The 21,567-nt window shown below is 38.7% G+C and overlaps 1 protein-coding gene across 5 annotated transcripts in view; it reads right to left on the bottom strand.

Annotated features, from left to right (window-relative positions):
* Positions 1 to 12,158: 12,158 nt before the first annotated feature.
* The window catches only part of SPDL1 (spindle apparatus coiled-coil protein 1), a 33,158-nt gene continuing 23,749 nt past the window's right edge, over positions 12,159 to 21,567 (bottom strand). For 2 of the 5 annotated variants that reach the window (XM_027520311.1, XM_027520312.1), the window contains exons 9-12: positions 19,875 to 19,978; positions 18,876 to 19,063; positions 15,229 to 15,571; positions 12,159 to 12,833 (exon numbers count right to left, since the gene is read on the bottom strand). In XM_027520311.1, coding sequence (XP_027376112.1) covers positions 12,686 to 12,833; positions 15,229 to 15,571; positions 18,876 to 19,063; positions 19,875 to 19,978 — 783 coding nt within the window. In that variant the 3' untranslated portion in view covers positions 12,159 to 12,685. Of the gene's footprint in view, positions 12,834 to 14,614; positions 15,572 to 18,875; positions 19,064 to 19,874; positions 19,979 to 21,567 lie in introns of those variants that run through there. The other 3 variants (XM_027520309.1, XM_027520310.1, XM_027520307.1) reach the window with 2 other exon arrangements.

Genomic DNA, 21,567 nt, shown 5'->3' with positions numbered 1-21,567 from the left:
TCCTACCTCTTCATCCTGGGATCAAAGAGAAAACTTTTTTTGTTTTTGCTTCTGAGTCAAACTCAGTCTCACTCTATTGGCTAGAACACCAGGTAGGAGGACCCTTGTTGGGAAAAACTGGGAGGGTCAGTAACTTTCCTGGTGATGTTTACACTGATCATTGATTAGGGTGATGTCCTTTAACTTCTCCACGTGAAGATTACTAGTGTTCCCCTTGTAAATATCTTGTATTTGTGGAGAGATGCTGTCAGTTCAGTTCAGTCAGTCATGTCCGACTCTTTGTGATCCTATGGACTACAGCAAGCCAGGCTTCCCTGTCCATCACCAACTCCTGGAGCTTACTCAAACTCATGTACATTCAGTCAGTGATGCCATCCAACCATCTTGTCCTCTGTCGTCCCCTTCTCCTCCCGCCTTCAATCTTTTCTAGCATCAGGGTCTTTTCCAATGAGTTAGTTCTTCACATCAGGTGGCCAAGGTATTGGAGTTTCAGCTTCAGGATCAGTCCTTCCAATGAATATTCAGGACTGATTTCCTTTAGGATGGACTGGTTGGATCTCCTTGCAGTCCAAGGGACTCTCAAGAGTCTTCCCCAACACCACAGTTCAAAAGCATCAATTCTTCGGCACTCAGCTTTCTTCATAGTCCACTCTCAACCCATAGCTTTGAATAGATGGACCTTTGTTGGCAAAGCAATGTCTCTGCTTTTCAATAAACTGTCTAAGTTGGTCATAACTTTTCTTCCAAGGAGCAAGCGTCTTTAAATTTCATGGCTACAGTCACCATCTGCAGTGATTTTGGAGCCCCCAAAAATAGTCTCACTGTTTCCACTGTTTTACCATCTATTTGCCATGAAGTAATGGGACAAGATGCCATGATCTTAGTTTCCTGAATGTTGAGTTTTAAGCCAAAGTTTTCACTGTCCTCTTTCACTTTCATCAAGAGGCTCTTCAATTCTTCTTCGCTTTCTGTCATAAGGGTGGTGTCATCTGCATATCTGAGGTTATTGATACTTCTCCCGGCAATCTTGATTCCAGCTTGTGCTTCATCCAGTCAAGCATTTCTCATGATGTACTCTGCATATGAGTTAAATAAGCAGAGTGACAATATACAGCCTTGACATACTCCTTTCCTGATTTGGAACCAGTCTGTTGTTCCATGTCCAGTTCTAACTGTTGCTTCTTAACCTGCATACAGATTTCTCAGGAGGCAGGTCAGGTGGTCTGTTATTCCCATCTCCTGAAGAATTTTCCGCAGTTTGTTGTGAACCACACAGTCAAAGGTTTTGGCATAGTCAATAAAGCAGAAATATTCTTTAACTCATCATACTTTTAGTCCACTAGTTTTAGTATCATTTAGTGACAGTTCTTTACTGAAACACTTATTATTATAATAATTACCAAATAGAGATTTTAAAAATTCTATCACTCTTTCCACTTTTATTAAATGGAATTCTACTGTGAGAAAAAGCTTTTCCTTCATTATATATTCATTTATGGATTTACTCACTTATTTAAAACAATATGGGCTCATGATTTCCTATTTTACACAATAGTCTGTAATCCATTACTATTATTCATTGAGGGCTTCCCTGGTGGCTCAGTGCTAAAGAATCTGCCTGCCAATGCAAGAGACACGGGTTCAATCCCTGGGCCGAGAAGATCCCCTGGAGAAGACAATGGCTACCCACTCCAGTATTCTTGCCTGGGAAATCCTATGGGCAGAGACACCTGGCAGGCTACAGTCACAGGGTAGCAAGAGTCAGAATAACAACTTAGTTATTCAGTGACAGTCATTTATTTTGATTCTCAAATTGTCCTAGATTCAGACAGCAGGAGTCATCATGATGCCCCCATCATTCTGTGACCATTTTCCTACTTTTTCAGACAAGATGTTTAGGGCTTATCTCATTCATTCTCAGTCTAATCCTGAAAGTAGCCAGTTCTGAAAGAAATAGTTCGTATCAGTGCAGAGTGACATTAAGAAACCAAGATCTGTATGCTAAATGTATACATGTGTTTATTGCTACTGAGATGTTATTGCTTCTAGGGTTCAACAGATAGACTTGGAAATATACAAACACTTAAGTGTAAGTGTATATATGTGTGTGTGTATGATTATATGTACTTGCATATATATATGTGTATATGTAATTGCATATCTTCACTCTAATTTTTAAAAACTCTCTCTCCAAAATCATGAGTTTATATTGACACCTCCAATTCCAATCGGTCACAGGTTCATTTTTAGCCTCCTTTTTCATTAATCTAGCTTCCCCCTTTGTTCATTTTCACTTCTTTGCCCAACAGTGAGAAATCTGTCTCTAATTATCCACAACACATTGTTATTTGTTCAATCCTTTAGTCCTTTTGAAAAAGTTTCCCCACTCATCTTTTGTTGGATGATCCTCAAGGAGGGTTCATAGGCACAAAAATCACTAAATTTTAGCATGCTTTAAACTGTTTTCCTTTGGTCTTGATGCCTCAAGGATAGATTCAATGAAAATAAAACACTTAGTTCACACACTTTTTTTCCTTAAAATTTTTTTTCTGAATGCTGTTTTGGGAAAGTATTATCTTATCACTGTAAGTTATTTGATATTTTCTGCTTGAGTTCTGAAGAATTTTTCTCTATTTTAAAACCCTAATAGTCTGTTCTAGATCAGTTTTCTTAGTTTCAAGTGTTGTGTTATACTTTGCTTCTCCTTCAAATGGCTTTTGAGAGGGGGAGAACATGAAGTTCATGAAGTGATCTTGTTTCATTTCCTTCACATAATAGATTTTTACAGCTTTAGTCTATGTCATCAAAATTCTGGAGTACTTTTACAAAGTTCTAGTCAAAGGGTGCCCCCTTCTGTCAGTGCAGTGAAGTATAGTCTTTCATAAAGAATTTTTGTTCTCAGTGATGGAGGAATTGGGAGGAAGTTCTGAGTCCAATAATATTATTGTTGTTCAAGTTGTTCAACCTGAATGTAGAAAAGGCAGAGGAACCAGAAATCAAATTGCCAACATCCATTGGATCATTGAAAAAGCAAGAGAGTTTCAGAAAAATATCTACTTCTGCTTTATGGACTATGCCAAAGCCTTTGACTGTGGGGACCACAACAAACTCTGGAAAATTCTTAAAGACATGGGAATACCAGACCACCTTACCTGCCTCTTGAGAAATCTGTATGCAGGTCAAGAAGCAACAGTTAGAACTGGACATGGAACAACAGACTGGTTCCAAATAGGAAAAGGAGTACGTCAAGGCCGTATATTGTCACCCTGCTTATTTAACTCATATGCAGAGTACATCATGGGAAACGCTGGGCTGGATGAAGCACAAGCTAGAATCAAGATTGCTTGAAGAAATCCCGATAATCTCAGATATGCAGATGACACCACCCTTATGGCAGCAAGTGAAGAAGAACTAAAGAGCCTCTTGATGAAAGTGAAAGAGGAAAGTGAAAAAGTTGGCTTAAAACTCAACATTCAGAAAACTAAGATCATGGCATCTGGTCCTACCACTTCATGGGAAATAGATGGGGAAACAGTGGAAACAGTGACAGACTTTATTTTTTTGGGCTCCAAAATCACTGCAGATGGTGATTATAGGCTTGAAATTAAAAGACGATTGCTCCTTGGAAGAAAAGTTATGACCAATCTAGACAGCATAGTAAAAAGCAGAGACATTACTTTGCCAACAAAGGTCCATCTAATCAAAGCTATGGTTTTCCCAGTAGTCATGTATGGATGTGAGAGTTGGACTATAAAGAAAGCTGAGCACCGAAGAACTGATGCTTTTGAACTGTGGTGTTGGGGAAGACTCTTGAGAGTCCCTTGGACTGCAAGGAGATCCAACCAGTCCATCCTAAAGGAAATCAGTCCTGAATACTCATTGGAAGAACTGTTGCTGAAGCTGAAACTCCAATACTTTGGCCACCTGATGGGAAGAACTGACTCATTCGAAAAGACCCTGATGCTGGGAAAAATTGAAGGCGGGAGGAGAAGGGGATGACAGAGAACAAGATGGTTGGATGGCATCACTGACTCAATGGACATGAGTTTGAGTAAACTCCGGCAGTTGGCGATGGACAGGGAGGCCTGGCCTGCTGCAGTCCATGGGGTTACAAAGAGTAGGACATGACTGAGCAACTGAACTGAACTGAATATTATGGTGCTTTTGTCTTTGAAGGCCCCATGTTTTCCCATTTGTTTCTTTTCCACTCATTTTCCAGTCTGCAAAAGGAGTCCATCTCCTTTTTAATAATGGGGAGCTTGATAACATGACAGAGTAGGAAGACCCTGAACACACTTCCTCTCATGGACACACCAAAATGACAACATTTACAGGGCAACCATTGATAAGAAAGACCAGAATCTTCCAGAAAAGATCTTCTACAACTAAAGATATAAAGAAGGAACCACAACAAGACAGGTAGAATGGGCAGTGTACAGGTAGACTCACAACCCATATCTGGGACGACAATGCACAAACAGGGAGAATAATTACAATTGCAGACATTCTCCCCAAGGAAGAATGGGTCTGAGACCCACATTAGGCTCCCCGGCCCAGAGGTCCTTGACTGGGAACAAAAGACTGCAGAATTCTTTTGCCTTGAAGGCCAGTGGGACTTACTTCTGAGAGACCCAGTAGGCTGTGGGAAACAGACTCCACTCCTAAAGGGTGCACAGAAAGTCTCACATGCTCTAGGACCCAGGGCAGAAGCAGTAATCTGAAAGGAGCCTGAGTCAGACTCCACTGCTGATCTTCGAGGGCCTCCTGGACAGACAGGAGGTAATTGGAGCTCACCTGGGGACATAGATACTGGAGGCAGCCATTTTGGGGAACACATTCTACCAGATGGACACTGGTAGAATGTCCATGGTAGTAGTCTGTGGTGTACAGACACTGTACACCACAAAAGCACCATAATATTCACTTCAGTTCAGCTGCTCAGTCAATGCTGGCTGCCATTTTGGAGTCTTCCCTCTACCTCATTAGCACTGGGACCCAGCCCCACCCACTAGCTTATCCTCAGCAGTACTGTGATATCTCAAGCCAAGCAACTAGCTGGGCAGAAGGCAGGCTGCCTTAAGAGCCCCTGAGCCTATGGCCACACCAAGACCTGTCCACCAGAGAATCCAGAACTTGGCCCCAAAACCTGATGTGCAGGCACTAGCCCGGGACCCCAGGGCCCGGTAGCCAGAGACCCTGGAACCCAGTTCTGCCCCCTAGTGGACATGCACCAGCCCCAGGACCCACTGACCTCCAGCCCTGCCCACAAGCAGACTGACACAGTTTTATAGTAATTCTCAAAATCAGGTAGTACATGTTGTCCAACTTTATTCTTCATTTTAAGTTTCTCTGGTTGTATCAGTTCATTGCATTTCCATATAAATTTTAGAATCACATTTTAAATTTCCACAATAAGCCTGCTTGAATTTTCACTGAGATTGTATGGAATCCACAGGCAAATTTCAAAATTCAGGTTTTTTGCTTTAGATGTTTTGAGGCTGTCTTGTTAGGTGCCTATTTGTTCATTGTTCTCCCATCTTGATAGATTGACACTTTTCCTATTATATAATGTCTTGATATGTAAATTCATCTTATAAGGGATCTTGGGAATTTGGAGGCTAAAGTAGAAAAAGATAAGCCCATGAAAGGCAGTAACACACAGTAAGCTTTACTGCATGGCACCTGGACAGGACTGCCTGAGAAAGTTCCTCACAGCATAAGACTATCCAGAGGCTACAGGTCAGGGGCCACCATCTAGAAGGTGATAGCAAGCGAAATCCTGGGGAAGAAGGGAACTGGAAAGAGCTCACATGTCGAGACGATGTTGTTAAGTGTAATAACATAGCAGCCATCTGTATGTCTTCCTTAGGAAAATGTCTGTTCAGGTCTTCTGTTTTTTAATCAGATTGCTTTCTTTTTTGTCATTGTATGATTTCTTAATATGTTTTGGATATCAGTGCCTTATCAGACATATGATTTGCAAATATTTTCTCTCCTTCAGTAGGTTGCCTTTTCATTTTGTTGATGGTTACATTTGCTGTATAGAAGTTTTTTAATGTAATATAGTTCCACTTGCTTATTTTTGTTTTCTTAGCATCTATTGAGATGATCATATAATTTTCATCCTTCATTTCATTAATGTGGTATAGTACACTGACTGATTTGTAGATGCTGAACCATCCCCATCCCTGGAATAAATCCAACTTAATCATATAATGTATTGAATTTGATAGTATTTTGTTGAGGATTTTTGCATCTATGTCCATCAAGGATGGCTTCCTTTATGGCTCAGTGGTAAAGAATCTGCCTGCCAATGAAGGAGATGTGGGTTTGATCCCTGGGTCGAGAAGATCCCCTGGAAAAGGAAATGGCAACCCACTCCAGTATTCTTGCCTGGGAAATCCCATGGACAGAGGGGATTTGGCAGGCTACAGACTATAGGGTCCCAAAAGAGTCAGATACAACTTAGCAACTAAACAACAACAGCAACAACCATCAAGGATATTGGACTGCAATGTCTTTCTTTTTCTCAAATAAGCTCTTGTCCCTTTCTCTATCCTCTTTTTGGGATTCCTATTATGCGTATGTTGCTATATTTTATAGTGTCGGTAGGTCTCTTAAGCTCTGTTCATATTTTTTCATTCTTTTCGTTAGCCTAAATAATCTTAATTGGCCAAATTTGCTGTTGAATCTCTCTAGTTTCTCATTCATTATTGTACTCTTCAACTCCAGAGGTTTTATCTGGCTCCTTTTAAGGCTTTCCTTGTAGCTCAGTGGGTAAAGAATCTGCCTGCCACTGCAGGAGACACAGGTTTGATTCTTGATCCAGGAAGATCCCCTGGAGAAAGAAATGGTAACCCACTCCAGTTTTCTTGCCTGGAAATCCTCATGGACAGAGGAGTCTGGTGGGCTACAGTCCAAGGAGTCAAAGAGTCGGACTCAGCGACTGAACAACAACTTTGGCTTCCCAGATGGCATTAGTGATAAAGAATCTGCCTGTCAACGGAAGAGACAAAAGAAATGAAGGGTCAATCCCTGGATTGGGAAGATCCCCTGGAGGGCACAGCAACCCATTCCAGGATTCTTGCCTGGAGAATCCCATGGACTGAGGAGCCTGATTACAGTCCATAGGGCTGCCCAGAGTCACACATGACTGAAGTGACTTAACACACACATACTTTAAATAATTTTCTCTCTTTGTTGGTAGTTTCTATTTGGCATTGCCGGTCCTTTAGATCTTTGTGCATGCCTTTCATTAGTTCTTTGAGCGTATTTTAAATTGTTGATATAAGTTTTTATCTAGCAAGTCCAATGTCTGAGCTTCCTCCTGGATGGTTACTAATTTCATTTTTCCTATGTATGGGTCATATTCTTATTTCTTCCATGTCTTGTGATTTTTGTTGGAAGTTGATCTCTTTGACCCACTTCCTGAGTCAGGAAGATCCCCTGTAGAAAAAAGTGGCAAACCACTCCAGTATTCTTGCCTGGGATACCTCATGGACACAGACCTCTACTGTGACCATGCTGGAAACCTGATTCTCCTCCCTCCCTAGTTGGTTGTTGCTCCTTGTTGTAGTCATTGGTCCAACTTTTTAAATGATTTTTCTAAACTGATTTTGTAAGGTCTGTGTTCTTTGCTGTGTTTAGCTACTGAAATCTTCATTCCATTAGCTTAGTGATCACCTGGTGTTTCATTCGAGATTTCCTGGAATGCCCAGATTCAGCTGATTTTTCTTAATTAATTGTTCACTTTATTGCTGTGAATCCTTGATTTTTTTCCCAGAATATAAATTTGGTTCTGACTATCCTTGCCAGTTTATTGTCAGATTTTGTAGAGGGACAGGCTTTTTTTGTTTCCTATCCACAAGTCTTCTCTGATGTCACCCACTATTTTATCTAAGAAAAAGAATGGAGATTCTATCTACCTACTATCTACATCTGCTATGTAGAAATACACACACACAAAAAAAAGAGAGAGAGAGAGAGAAATAAACCATGAAATTTAAATGGTTCCTGGTGGGAGGAGGTAACAGTTATAGAAGCTGCTGCTGCTGCTGCTAAGTCGCTTTAGTCCTGTCCGACTCTGTGCGACCCCATAGAAGGCAGCCCACTAAGCTCCCCCATCCCTCAGATTCTCCAGGCAAGAATACTGGAGTGGGTTGCCATTTCCTTCTCCAATGCATGAAAGTGAAAAGTGAAAGTGAAGTCGCTCAGTCGTGTCTGACTCTTTGTGACCCCATGGATTGTAGCCTACCAGGCTCCTCCATCCATGGGATTTTCCAGGCAATAGTACTGGAGTGGGTTGCCATTTCCTTCTCCAGGGGATCTTCCTGACCCAGGGGAAGAACCTAGGTCTCCTGCATTGCAGACACTTTACCCTCTGAGCCATCAGGGAAGTCCATTAGTCACTAAGTCGTATCCAATTCTTTTGTGCTCCCATGGACGGTAGCCCGCTAGGAACCTCTGTCCATGGGATTTCCCAGGCAAGAATACTGGAATGGGTTGCCATGCCCTCCTCCAAGGGATCTTCGTGACGCTGGGATCAAAGCCACATCTCTTACGTCTTCTGCATTTGCAGGCAGGTTCTTTATGACTAGCGTCACCTGGGAAGCCAGAGTTGTTGTTGTTCAGTCACTAAGTTCAGTTACAAGTCTTCTTGTGACCAACTCTTTGTGACCCCATGAAATGTAGCCTGCCAGGCTTCTCTGTCTTTTGCATTGGCAGGTAGGTTATTTATCACTGAGTCACCAGGGAAGTCCCCACATATTTTAAATAATTATAAAAAAAAAATTAAAGGATTACCTAAACAAACCATTTTTTGAATCATAAACTTGCTAAAGCCTAACATTTATGTGGATAAGTTTAGATTTCAACTCAAGCAGTTTAATAACAGATGCTACAATAGTAACTATTATGCTAAACTAGGTAGTATTGAGAGACGTAACACAGGCCAATTACCTAGCAGCTCAATAAACATTAGCACCCTTCCAATACCTTAGGAGCTCCCTGGTGGAGCTAGTGGTAAAGAATACACCTGCCAATGCAGGAGACAGAAGCAGGTTTGATCCCTGGGCCAGGAAGATCCCCTGAAGGAGGGCATGGCAACCCACTCCAGTATTCTTGCCTGGAGAATCCCATGGACAGAGCCTGGTGGGCTACAGTCCATAGGGTGGCAGAATCAGACACTACTGAAGCAACTTAGCATGCATACATACACTGATACTTTATTCGAGGCAAGAAAGCATACTTACTTTGTCATCTTTGTTCTAGGCCCATTCACAGGGCTTATTATGTCTAATCAGTGAAAACGATAAATCAAGGCTATGATTATAAACATCTGACCCTCAAGCCACCTTTGACTAATGATGAGGAAAAAAGTGCCTATTATTAATAGTTATCTTAGTTTCACATTTTCTATATAAAAATGAAGGTTTGGAACATTATTTTCGATCATGCAAACATACACAAACACTTCCCTTGACTCCAACTTGGACACCCCACAGGGAACTGAATAAAAGTGTTCATCAAAATTGAAATACCTTCCACCCCTATTTTCTCTTACCAGCACAACTAATCCACATGTAGCAGATATATTCCTTTCTCCCAGAGAACCACATCCTATTTTGCCAGCAACTCTTCACTACTTTGCTTCTTTAAATTATATCGCAACTCCAACCATCACTCTGCATTTCCACTGTTCACACTTGTATTTCCTACCTGGTCTACAGAATGGCCAAACTAGCTTTTTTCAGCCTCCATTCTTATCTTTTTCTAAATTTGTTTTCCATTATGCCCCTAGAGTATTTTTACAGAAAATAAATTGAGCATTCAACCCTTTAAATTTGTTCAGTAATTGCTTTGCTTCTATCGATTATTCAGTTTTCTTGTCATTTAGTGTGCCGATTTTTCAAAACATTGTCCTAAAAGACTCAAGACTCAGCAGAATTGTTTCAGTCTCCGTGGGTGATAAGACAGAAGCTGGATGGATAAGGTTCTCTTGTCAACTCTCTTCTTCAACCTTCAAACACACTTGCTCATTTTGTTTACAAATCTTTGTTTGTAAAACAGATTCCCTAAGTTGCACTCTTCATGGTTTTGCTCCTAGCCATCTCTTCAGATCCTGTTTACTGTTATAGTTTTCTTCACAAGCCCTATATACCCAGCCGTTTCAGTCTTCAGTTTGCTGAATTAAAGATGTTTCATACATTTATTGGTTGAACAGCTATTTCTTCCACTTGTAATGCTATTCTCTGTGGCTTAGGAAACCTCTGAAGCCATCTCAGTTTAGAAATGATGAAAATTAAAAAAGCCCCAAGTCAGTTTGTTGTTTTCCTTCTTGGTTCCTATAGCACTCTATACACACTTAATGTCTACAACTCTTGTCTCATTATTTACTAACACTTGTAACCTTGGAGCGCCAAATAATTGATGGTTTTGAACTATGGTGTTGGAGAAGACTCTTGAGAGTCCCTTGGACTGCAAGGAGATCCAACCAGTCCATGCTAAAGGAAATCAGTCCTAAATGTTCATTGGAAGGACTGGTGCTGAAGCTGAAACTCCAATACTTTGGCCACCTGATGTGAAGAGCTGACTCATTTGAAAAGACCCTGATGCTGGGAAAGATTGAGGGCAGAAGAAGAAGGGGATGACAGAGGATGAGATGGTTGGATGGCATCACTGACTCAATGGACATGGGTTTGGGTGGGCTCCAGGAGTTGGTGATGGACAGGGAGGCATGGCGTGCTGCGGTTCTTGGAGTTGCAGAGTCGGACTCGACTGAGCGACTGAACTAAACTGTGACTTTGGACAAATAACCTCTTTGATACCTTGATTTCCTCATCTGTAAAATGAGCATCAGTATGGTATAATATCTAGCTCACAGAGATGTTGGAAAGGTTAAATGTGGTAATATGTGAAAGGGTTTTAACAAGTGCTTGGCACATTAGATATATTCAAATGTTAGATATAACTATGATTACTAGTAATATCACCAACTACCACTATTCATCTATATGGGTCTACTAAACTGTGAGCTCTGAAGGCTTATTCTTGTACCACTAGCACCTAACTCATGACAAAAACTCAGTGTTGGAAGGAAATGATCTATATTCTGTAATATGCAAGGAATATGGTGGTCATTCATTATTATCCTCAGGTTAAAATCATTTGTTTTCTAGTGCCTCCAGCTACTTTTTATAAGAAATATTATTTAATATGAAACTTGTGGCTTCTTTAGAGTATACTTTTTGTAACTAATTAAAATTAGTTTATTATTTGATTTATTTAGAAGGGAGAGGCAATTTCCTTTTACCTAATATATTTCAATGTGACCCCATGGACTGTAGCCCATCAGGCTCCTCAGTCGATGGGATTTTCCAGGCATGAATACTGGAGTGGGTTGCCATTTCATTTTCCAGGGGATTCATTTCCTGACCCAGGGATTGAACCCGGGTCTCCCGCATTGTAGGCAGACGCTTTACCGTCTGAGCTACCAGGGAAGCACACAATATATTTCAATAGACTTATCTAATTAACCCAACGTAATGGTTAAGGATGTGTTAATTTGGTTGAAGCCTAGAAATGTTGTCAAACATCATTCTAGACCTTTCTGTGTGTGCTTTTGAATAATATTAACACTTAAATCTGTGGCCTCTGAGTAAAGCAGATTTCCCTCCGGAATGTGGGTGGCCCAAGCATGTAATTAGCTGAAGCCCTGGATTTAAAAAAAAGGCTAACCTGCCCTGAAAAATGGCAACTTTTGCAGCAGACAGCTTTTGGACTTAACTGTGACATCAGCTCTTCTTTGGGTCTACTGCCTGAGAGGCTACTTTGAAGGTTCTGGACTTGTCAGCCTCATTTGCAAAACGCAATTCCTTAAAATAAATCTCTCTTCTCTCGACTAATACACCATCGAATGTATACATGAAATTAAGTTACAGACCAGGCTATAATCACTTACAGGAAAAAAGCCTTTATTTGGAAAGTTTAGAATTGAAAATATATATTATGTGTGTGTGCGTATATATATATATATATATATACACACACACACAAATTATATGTACCAGGGAATTAAGAATCCCTGATTTCATTTTTGTTCTTTTATTATCTTTGATAACACACTATAATCTATGTAGAATAAAAAAACAAAAAGGAGATAAATTATAGCAGCTTTATTTTAAATTTCAAAATTGTATTTTTCATGTAATCGAAACAAAACTTAAATCATGTAGATGAATACAAAGATGAACATACCTGCTTTAAACACTGACAAAATCTAGTTACAATATATTTTTAAACAAAGTTTTCTATTTTCACAACATAGTGAAAAACTATATTCATAAAAATGTTGGAAAATATAATAATGTATTCTCTTTTCAAGTATATATGGCTCTGAAGGTACTTTAATAATCTATATACAATGCATCCAACAGATTTATAATAACACTTTCCTTCAGTTAATAGTCTATTCACTGTGATTCACAGTTCATCACTTAAGGAACTCTCCTGGTTAGAATCACAATCACATTTTAAATGTTTGGTCAAAGCATGAAAATATCAGTTCCTGGCACAATGAGTAGAAGGAAAATAGGCTGCAAGAAGGTATCCTCAGATAAAGACAATCTTTAAGCTTCAGAGCAATCTTTGGGGCAAGTGGTACCTTATTCTCATAAAGGAAAAGTCTTTACTGCTGAGGGCACTGGGTCTCTGGAGTTGACTTGGAGGACACATACACAGTAGGGTATGATTTCTTACAAGCTGCTTTTTCCAGTTTGCTTGCAGTTTCTTTCCCTTGTTTAACTTCTCTTTGAAGCCTTGATTCAGCAGCTAACCTACAGGCATTAAAGCATCCATTCTGAATTCAAATGTGGTCAGGAAAAATTAAAGAAGAAATAATCCTATAGTATAATGGATCTCTTAATGAGACAAGGTGATTTTTTTTAAGGTATTTAAGAAGAAAAATTACAGTTGACTCCAATACAATTAAAAAAAACTAAATCACTGCCTTGCTAAAAATATTTTCTATCAGTAGGCTTAATTTTTCAAATGTCTAAAGAAATATCTTTAAGGCTGATAAAAAGTCATGGCAAAGTCTAGAATAAAGAATTAAAATATAATGATACCTATCATGATAAACATATCTAACAAAAAATGTTTAATGCTAGAGCACTGTATTAATGTTAACATGACTCAACAAAAGCAAATGCAAGATAAAAACTAACAAGGAAACCTGGGCTGCATGGATATCTAAATATCCCATTAAAAAACTCGAATTTCAACTAGCAAAATAATAGTTTAAGAAAAAATAAACAATGAAGAAATATTTTAAAGGGCCTATACAGATATTTTATAGCAAGAGCATCAATTAAATTTATAAAGCATGCAACAGTGAATCTCCTAATAGAAGCCATGTTTATTATTATAATATTATCATAGGATAATCATGCAGAGGACAAAAGGCTGGAAACATCTGAAGTTAGCAGATGGACTCACACACACACACACACACACACACAAATGTTTTGTTATTTTGTTTTTGTTTAAGGAGAAGGCGATGGCACCCCACTCCAGTACTCTTGCCTGGAAAATCCCACGGACGGAGGAGCCTGGTGGGCTGCAGTCCATGGGGTCGCTAAGAGTCGGACATGACTGAGCGACTTCACTTTCACTTTTCACTTTCATGCATTGGAGAAGGAAATGGCAACCCACTCCAGTGTTCTTGCCTGGAGAATCCCAGGGATGGCGGAGCCTGGTGGGCTGCCGTCTATGGGGTCGCACAGAGTCGGACACGACTGAAGCGACTTAGCAGTAGCAGTAGCAGCAGCAAGACAAAAAAATTTCAACATGCTATTTGAGTCAAACAAGTAGCTAAACATTTGCTTGAATAATTTTTATTAAGCAAAAAAAGGCAGAAGAAGAAATGAAGACAACATAGAGAGTAAGATTTGCATTGATCAGTTCTGGAAATTCACCTCCAGAAATATACAATGGTCAAGCACACATACACAATGAATCACATATACACAAGCGTAACTTGTTGAATTCAATTCACAATTAGTTGAAACTGTGTGTGTATCAGATAGCATTCATTTAAAGGTACCCTTTTCCTTGAGAATATTAAGCTTTTAGTTCAAGTGACTTATAGGTTATAATGCTATTACATAAAAATTCAAGAAATGGAGTAATACATTACTCCAATTAACAAAAGCTGCAATATTGTTGAAATGCTTTCATTGTTGAATACTACATTTAGTAAAATGTAAAATGTCTTATTTTGTACGTCTCCATTAAGACTGATGTAGTACCTTAAAGATCTAGTAGCACCTTAAAGACTTCCTTTCATAGCAGACAATCCAAGCTAACTATTTTCAAACCAATACGGTTAATTTTTAAAATATCTATTTATTTTAATTCCACTATCATTCCACTGCATAAAGACATCCTTCATCTTTATCACCCTTTTTCGCCTTCTCCGTTTTCCTCATTCGCTTCTTTTTTGCCCATCCTTGGTCCTGCTACACACATCAGGAACGTGCTTTTACACCACCCTAACCTCAGTCACTGGACCTACCGTTCCCTTCCACTCACTTTCTCTTACCGTCTTTCTGGCCTCTATTATTTTAATTTTTTAAAAAATGTTAATTCCTACAGACATGTATGTCTGACACCTCCTCTTTTAGTCACAAACTCAATTATGCAAAAACTAGAGGCTTTGAAGTTTGGGTGTAAATTGAAAACGAATACCTTTGATATTTTAAAATGTCAGAATAGGTATTAAAGCACATGCTTGAAGGCTTAGAATAAACAATTTCAAAAGCCATAAAAAAATTTCACCTAACAGTTTTTTGGAAGGCTGAAATTTCTTAAGACTAATTGGAAAGCCCTTTTAGGAGGTAAGGTAATTTTTCTTTCAGGTCACTCCTGAACCAGGAAAAAAATAACTACATTTATTCAAAACAACAAAACATTCAGAGATGTACTAGACTTGTGACAGAGAAAAGTGCTAGTGTTTAAAATAATTCCCTTATTCAGGAGTCTTTTCCCCTTGAAATCATCTTAGTCTTTCTTAAAGTTTTAGAAAATTGGAAGGTAGGTAGATGAAACTGGGGAATTATACTGCATACAATACTAAGAAAATAGATTAAGAAACAGACAGCACAGTTCATGCAGCGATAGAGACAAGATGGAGAGGGCTGCTCGCTGCCTTGCAGGAGAGACGACACTGACCTGGGAGAGTTAGGGGTGTTTCTGCTTCTTTCACTTAAGGCTTCCGAGTCAGCTGGAACTCCTGTAAGTTTCACACACTTCTTTTCCTTTCTTGGCTGAATATCCAGGGTCAGACTTTTGTAAGGAGAGAGAATGACTCCTGATGTGCTTACAGAAACTGTCTTTTCTAGCTGCAAGTTGTTATCTTCCAAACCGTTAGAACAGGGTTGTGCCTCCTCTTTCTGTGGTGATAGTCTATAATCTTCTTCCCCAACAGCACTGGGGGCACATACACCATTAGGGGTGCTTATATCCACAGGCAGGACCTCACGTCTCTTTTTGAGTACAGGCACTTCAATTTTCTCTGAGAATTAAAAACAATTAAAAAATGGATTTAGTCAATATGTCAAAGATACAATCAACATAAGGTAGAACTAGCTATAAATGTATTTGTTTTCCTTTGTTTTCCACGCCTGTTTCTTTAAAAACTATTCATCTCCTTACTGAAATACACTGTCTTTAATTCTTTCTTTTTTATGGATTCCATTAACTATATCTTTGCAAGGTTATCTGCCTATAAATTTTTCCTTGCGACCTCAATATATTTGACTGTAGGAATGAACACTTAAATGTTCTCTTCTAGGCATACAAAAAAGATCTTCATGACCCAGATAATCACAATGGTGTGATCACTCACTTAGAGCCAGACAACCTGGAATGAGAAGTCAAGTGGGCCTTAGGAAACATCACTATGAACAAAGCTAGTGGAGGTGATGGAATTCCAGTTGAGCTATTTTGAATCCTAAAAGATGATGCTGTGAAAGTGCTGCACTCAATATGCCAGCAAATTTGGAAAACTCAGCAGTGGCTACAGGACTGGAAAAGGTCAGTTTTCATTTCAATCCCAAAGAAAGGCAATGGCAAAGAATGCTCAAACTACCACACAATTGCACTCATCTCACATGCTAGCAAAGTAATGCTCAAAATTCTCCAAGCCAGGCTTCAATAGTATGTGAACTATGAACTTCCAGATGTTCAACCTGGATTTAGAAAAGGCAGACGAACCATAGATCAAATTGCCAACATCTGCTGGATCAAGAAAAAGCAAGAGAATTCCAGAAAAATATCTACTTCTGCTTTATTGACTATGCCAAAACCTTTGACTGTGTGGATCACAACAAACTCTGGAAAATTCTTAAAGACATGGGAATACCTGACCAGCCTCTTGAGAAATCTGTATGCAGGTCAAGAAGCAGCAGTTAGAACTGGACATGGAACAACAGACTGGTTCCAAATAGGAAAAGGAGTATGTCAAGCCTGTATATTGTCACTCCGCTTATTTAACTTATATGCAGAGTACCTCATAAGATATGCTGGGCTGGATGAAGCACAAGCTGGAATCATGATTGCCGGGAGAAATATCAATAACCTCAGATATGGAGATGACACCACCCTTATGGCAGAAAGCAAGAGCTAAAGAGCCTCTTGATGACAGTGAAAGAGGAGAGTGAAAACAATGGCTTAAAACTCAACATTCAGAAAACTAAGATCATGGCATCTTGTCCCATTACTTCATGGCAAATAGATGGGGAAACAGTAGAAACAGTGTCAGACTTTGGGCTCCAAAATCACCGCAGATGGTGACTGTAGCCATGTAAAAGATACTTGCTCCTTGGAAGAAAAGCTATGACAAACCCTGACAACTTATTAAAAAGCAGAGACATTACTTTGCCAACAAACATCCGTCTAGTCAAAGCTACGGTTTTTCCAGTAGTCATGTACGGATGTGAGAGATGGACTATAAAGAAAGCTGAGCACTGAAGAATTGATGCATTTGAACTGTGGTGTTGGAGAAGGCTCTTGAGAGTCCCTTGGACAGTAAGGAGATCCAACCAGTCCATCCTAAAGGAAATTAGTCCTGAATATTCATTGGAAGGACTGATGCTGAAGCTGAAACTCCAATACTTTGGCCACTTGATGTAAAGAACTGACTCATTTGAAAAGACCCTGATGCTGAGAAAGATTGATGGCGCAAGAAGGGGATGACAGAGGATGAGATGGTTGGATGGCATCACTGACTCAATGGACATGAGTTTGAGTAAACTCCACGAGTTGGTAATAGACAGGGAGGCCTGGCGTGCTGCAGTCCATGGGGTTGCAAAGAGTTGGACACGACTGAGCGACTGATCTGATTGACTGAACTGAGGGTTATTATAAAAGTTGCATGGGGTTTCAGCATGGAAATTAGGAAGGATATAGTGCATAAGAGTCAAGCAATCCAGGTACAAATCCTGGTGCTAACAACACTCAGCAGCTGAGTGACCTTGGAAAAGTACTTAACCTCTCTGAGCATTGTTTTCTTACTTTTTTAAAAGCTTGAATAATAATAATCATTTACTGATCAGCTAAGTAGAAAGCACTGTGGTAACTGCTATATGCTTTTACACTTAATCTAAAACACGATCTATGTTTTTGTAATGTATAAAATGGAATTAAAAGCACTAATTGAATGAACATTCAGTAGTGTGTTATAAGGATTAACATAACATCATTCCATCTCCTATGCAGGTCTAGATATACAGTCACAGAATAATCATTCTAATACTTTTTCTGTTTTCCAAAACTAACATTCTTTCATTTTCAGAATCAAAATATTAATTAAGTTGGGGAAACCACAGTTGACTGTGGGGCTGGTGTTCCTGCTCTACACTGTTGTTTTTAAATCATTATTTTTCCTTTCTCTTGCACTGCTTCTTTGAAATCCACACCATCAATATTCACTATACTTCCTCCTGCTTGCACTACTTAGTTCAGCAGACCTTTGAAATTTGAAGTGGATAACTCTTAATCAGGACAGTCTATTAATCAGAGAAAGGGAAAAAGATGAGAGAAAGAGAAGCCTTTTTAAACTCTAAAGAAACCTTATTATTGCTGACAATCTGCCCCCTATTGTTGAGAATCACTCCTGTCCCTGAAATGATGATGAAGAGAGAGTTGTAGGCATGTGAACGGTGTAGGGGCAAAAATGACTGAAAGTCTATAACCTAGAACACGTAACAGAACTTTTTTTGGCCTAAGAACCGTCACATTCTTAGACTCCATTATTTCAGGTTTTCTATGAACAGTTACTATTAACTAATATAGCTCTTGCAAAGAGTTGACTCATTGGAAAAGACTCTGATGCTGGGAGGGATTGGGGGCAGGAGGAGAAGGGGACGACAGAGGATGAGATGGCTGGATGGCATCACCGACTTGATGGACATGAGTCTGAGTGAACTCTGGGAGTTGGTGATGGACAGGGAGGCCTGGCATGCTGCGATTCATGGGGTTGCAAAGAGTCAGACACGACTGAGCAACTGAACTGAATATAGTTCTTAAACATCAGTTGCCTCAATAAAACTGAACTCTTTAGTATTACATAAGATGCTGCAATCTTAAATGGAAAAGGCTCAAATGTTAAAGAATACTCATTTTATTCATGCACATCCAATACACAGTTCTCTTTCCTACAAATTCTGTAGCAATACATTTATTTTATTAAATATAGATACAAAGTCACAAATTAGTTTGTAATGAGGTTTCCATAAAGCTGTAGAAAGAAAAAAAATTGATATGATTTCTCAGAGCTTCTCATGATATAAAAGACAAAATATATGATACATTCATACCTTCAGGTTCATACTTCAGTTTTAGCTCATCTAATTTAGCTCTCAGTTTCATATTTTCACTTTGGGAAAGCTGGAGGTGCCTTTCATTTAAAAAAAGTTTCCGCTCAATATCCAGAGCCCGCTGGCTCTCAAGTAGTGCTTTCATCCGCTGGATGGACAATTCACCTTTGATGCTTTCACTTTCTTTGCTACATTAATAAAAAAAAAAAAAGAGAGAGAGAGAACCAAGGAATATTAACATAGCACATGAAATACATAGTTTTTAGTACAAACTATTTGTTTAGTTGCTAAGTTGTGTCCAGCTCTCTTGTACCCAGGGACTGTGCCTGTCAGGCTCCTCTGCCCATGGGATTCCCCAGGCAAGAATACTGGAGTGGGTTGCCATTTTCTTCTCCAGAGGATCTTCCCTATCCAGGGATCAAACCCACATTTCTTGCGTCTCCTGCATTGGCAGGCACATTCTTTACCACTGACCCACCTGGAAAGCCCACCAATTGTTTACTATATTATATATTTTAACTTTTAGTAAAACATATTTCCCTGGTGTTTTTTAGTAACAAAGAAAGAATAAGCAAATTAAGATTTAACAATAGCAGTTTCAAATAAAAAAATCTCATGCATTTTTCAAAGGAAATGGACAAAGAGGGGCATACTTTCCATATTACACATGTATAAATAAACTCCTTTAAGTTTTAAATTACATGATATTTATTCTTAAAAAAAATTAGGTTATAAGAACATTTTCTAAAGTTCTTTATATTTACTAATTTGAAAGGCTTTAAGAAAAACAAAAAACTAAAAACATTTAATTATTCATTTAAAGTATTTTTCTTCAATAACCAGTAATAATTATATCTTGAATAAATATCATTTGCTGCACAGAGGTATTTTTGTTGTTCTTTTCTGGAACTTTCTTTTGGCAATGTAAAGACAAAACTACTACCACTTATTACAAGCAAGTGAACGGAGTCTCTGTCTTTCTAAGCACCCAACACTTACTTTAAGTTGTCAAGCTTTATTTGAAGTAAATCTGTGTAATAGGTGTCATCTTCCAGAGCAACAGAGTTGGCTGAAGGCTTAGATTCCATACTTTCATATAAACTCTAAAGAAAACAACAATTCTTACTACTTAGATAATAAATTAGGTTAGCATAGGTTTATTAATATCAGTTACCATTACTGAATGCTTATCATATGCCAGGCACTGTGCTAAGTACTATCCACGTAACTCACTCCCTTTCTGAAGCAGGTGTAAGAAGGAGCACTCCTCTGCTACAGATGAGGGAGCTGGCTCACAATACTACAGGCAAGTAGACTGACAAGAGAGAAGCTGAACGCAGCTCTGTCTCCGAAGCCTATGCTTCTAATCACACCTGTGTCCTCCCTCTGGTTCCTCTCTCCTGGCTTTTAATATGGAAGAAACAAATACTCACTGGGAAAGTGCTGCACTCAATATGCCAGCAAATCTGCAAAACTCAGCAGTGGCCACAGGACTGGAAAAGGTCAGTTTTCATCCCAATCCCAAAGCCTTAATTCCAGCCTTATAAAACAGCCATAAATAACAAAAATATGAAAAAGAGTGGAAAACCGTATAGTTATTTTTGATGCCCGCTCTTCTGAGATTCTGAAAGAATCTCTGTACAATTTCTCTAAGGAAAAAAAATGTAAATCTGCTTAAAAGTATGTAAACAAATTCAGAGATTGCAGGTAAAAGCCCTTAATTTAAAGCCATACTTTTCGAAGTATAGTGCAGAGTATACTGGTGAGCCACATACACCTTTTTTCAAGTTCAACCAAAATTGCAGTCCTTTCAACAATTCTTGTAAGAGAAAGAAAATTATATAAACTTAAAATTTTACACCAATAGCTAATTTTATAATAATAGCTACAATTTAGAATGTTGACATTATTAACGTTTACAAAGTTTGTCATTTATAAGCTGTGATTAGTTCTTTAGTGAGAAGATAGATATCTGTGCTCCCTAAGTTAATTTATAAATTCAATGTACTCCTAATAAAAATGCCAACAAACTTTTTTTTTGAGCTAGACGAGATGTTCATAGGGAAAAACAGACATGAAAGGACAGAAAAAATGCTGAGAAAGCAAAGCTGTGGTGGGAGAAGAGCCCTACCAGATAAAACGTAACTCTGAAACCTCTAAAATTAAAAGTATGGCACCGATGTGCAGAAAAGCAGGCCAATCGAATAGAATGGAAAATCCAGAAACAGACTCAAGCATATATGAAAATTTGATATATGATAAAGATCTTATATTAAATCACTGCTATCAAGACTGACTTTTAAATAAACGATGCTGGGACAACTGGCTAGTTATTTGGAAAAGGTAAAATTAGATTTATACCTCACCCTATACACAAGAATAAACTTCAATCGAGATCAAGTCTCTAAATGTAAAATGTGAAACCATACAAACACTACTAGAAAACATGCGTCAGTTTCTCTATATACCCATGCAAGTAAATACACCTATGAAAACATGCTAAAACTCACTCATTATTACAAAAATAGAAATTAAGACTACACTGAGATACCATTTCTTATCTATCAATCCAGCAAAAATTTCTTAAAATAATACATTTTATTGGTGAGGTGACAGAGAAATGAGCGCTATGATACAGTGCTAGTTTACTGTGACTCAGCAATTGTACTGTAGGAATTATTCAGGATAATAC

Source organism: Bos indicus x Bos taurus, chromosome 20 (genome assembly GCF_003369695.1).
Source record: "Bos indicus x Bos taurus breed Angus x Brahman F1 hybrid chromosome 20, Bos_hybrid_MaternalHap_v2.0, whole genome shotgun sequence".
NCBI lineage: Eukaryota > Metazoa > Chordata > Mammalia > Artiodactyla > Bovidae > Bos > Bos indicus x Bos taurus.
Note: the sequence above shows the minus strand (reverse complement) of the source record. Positions and strands in the feature narration are given on the sequence as shown.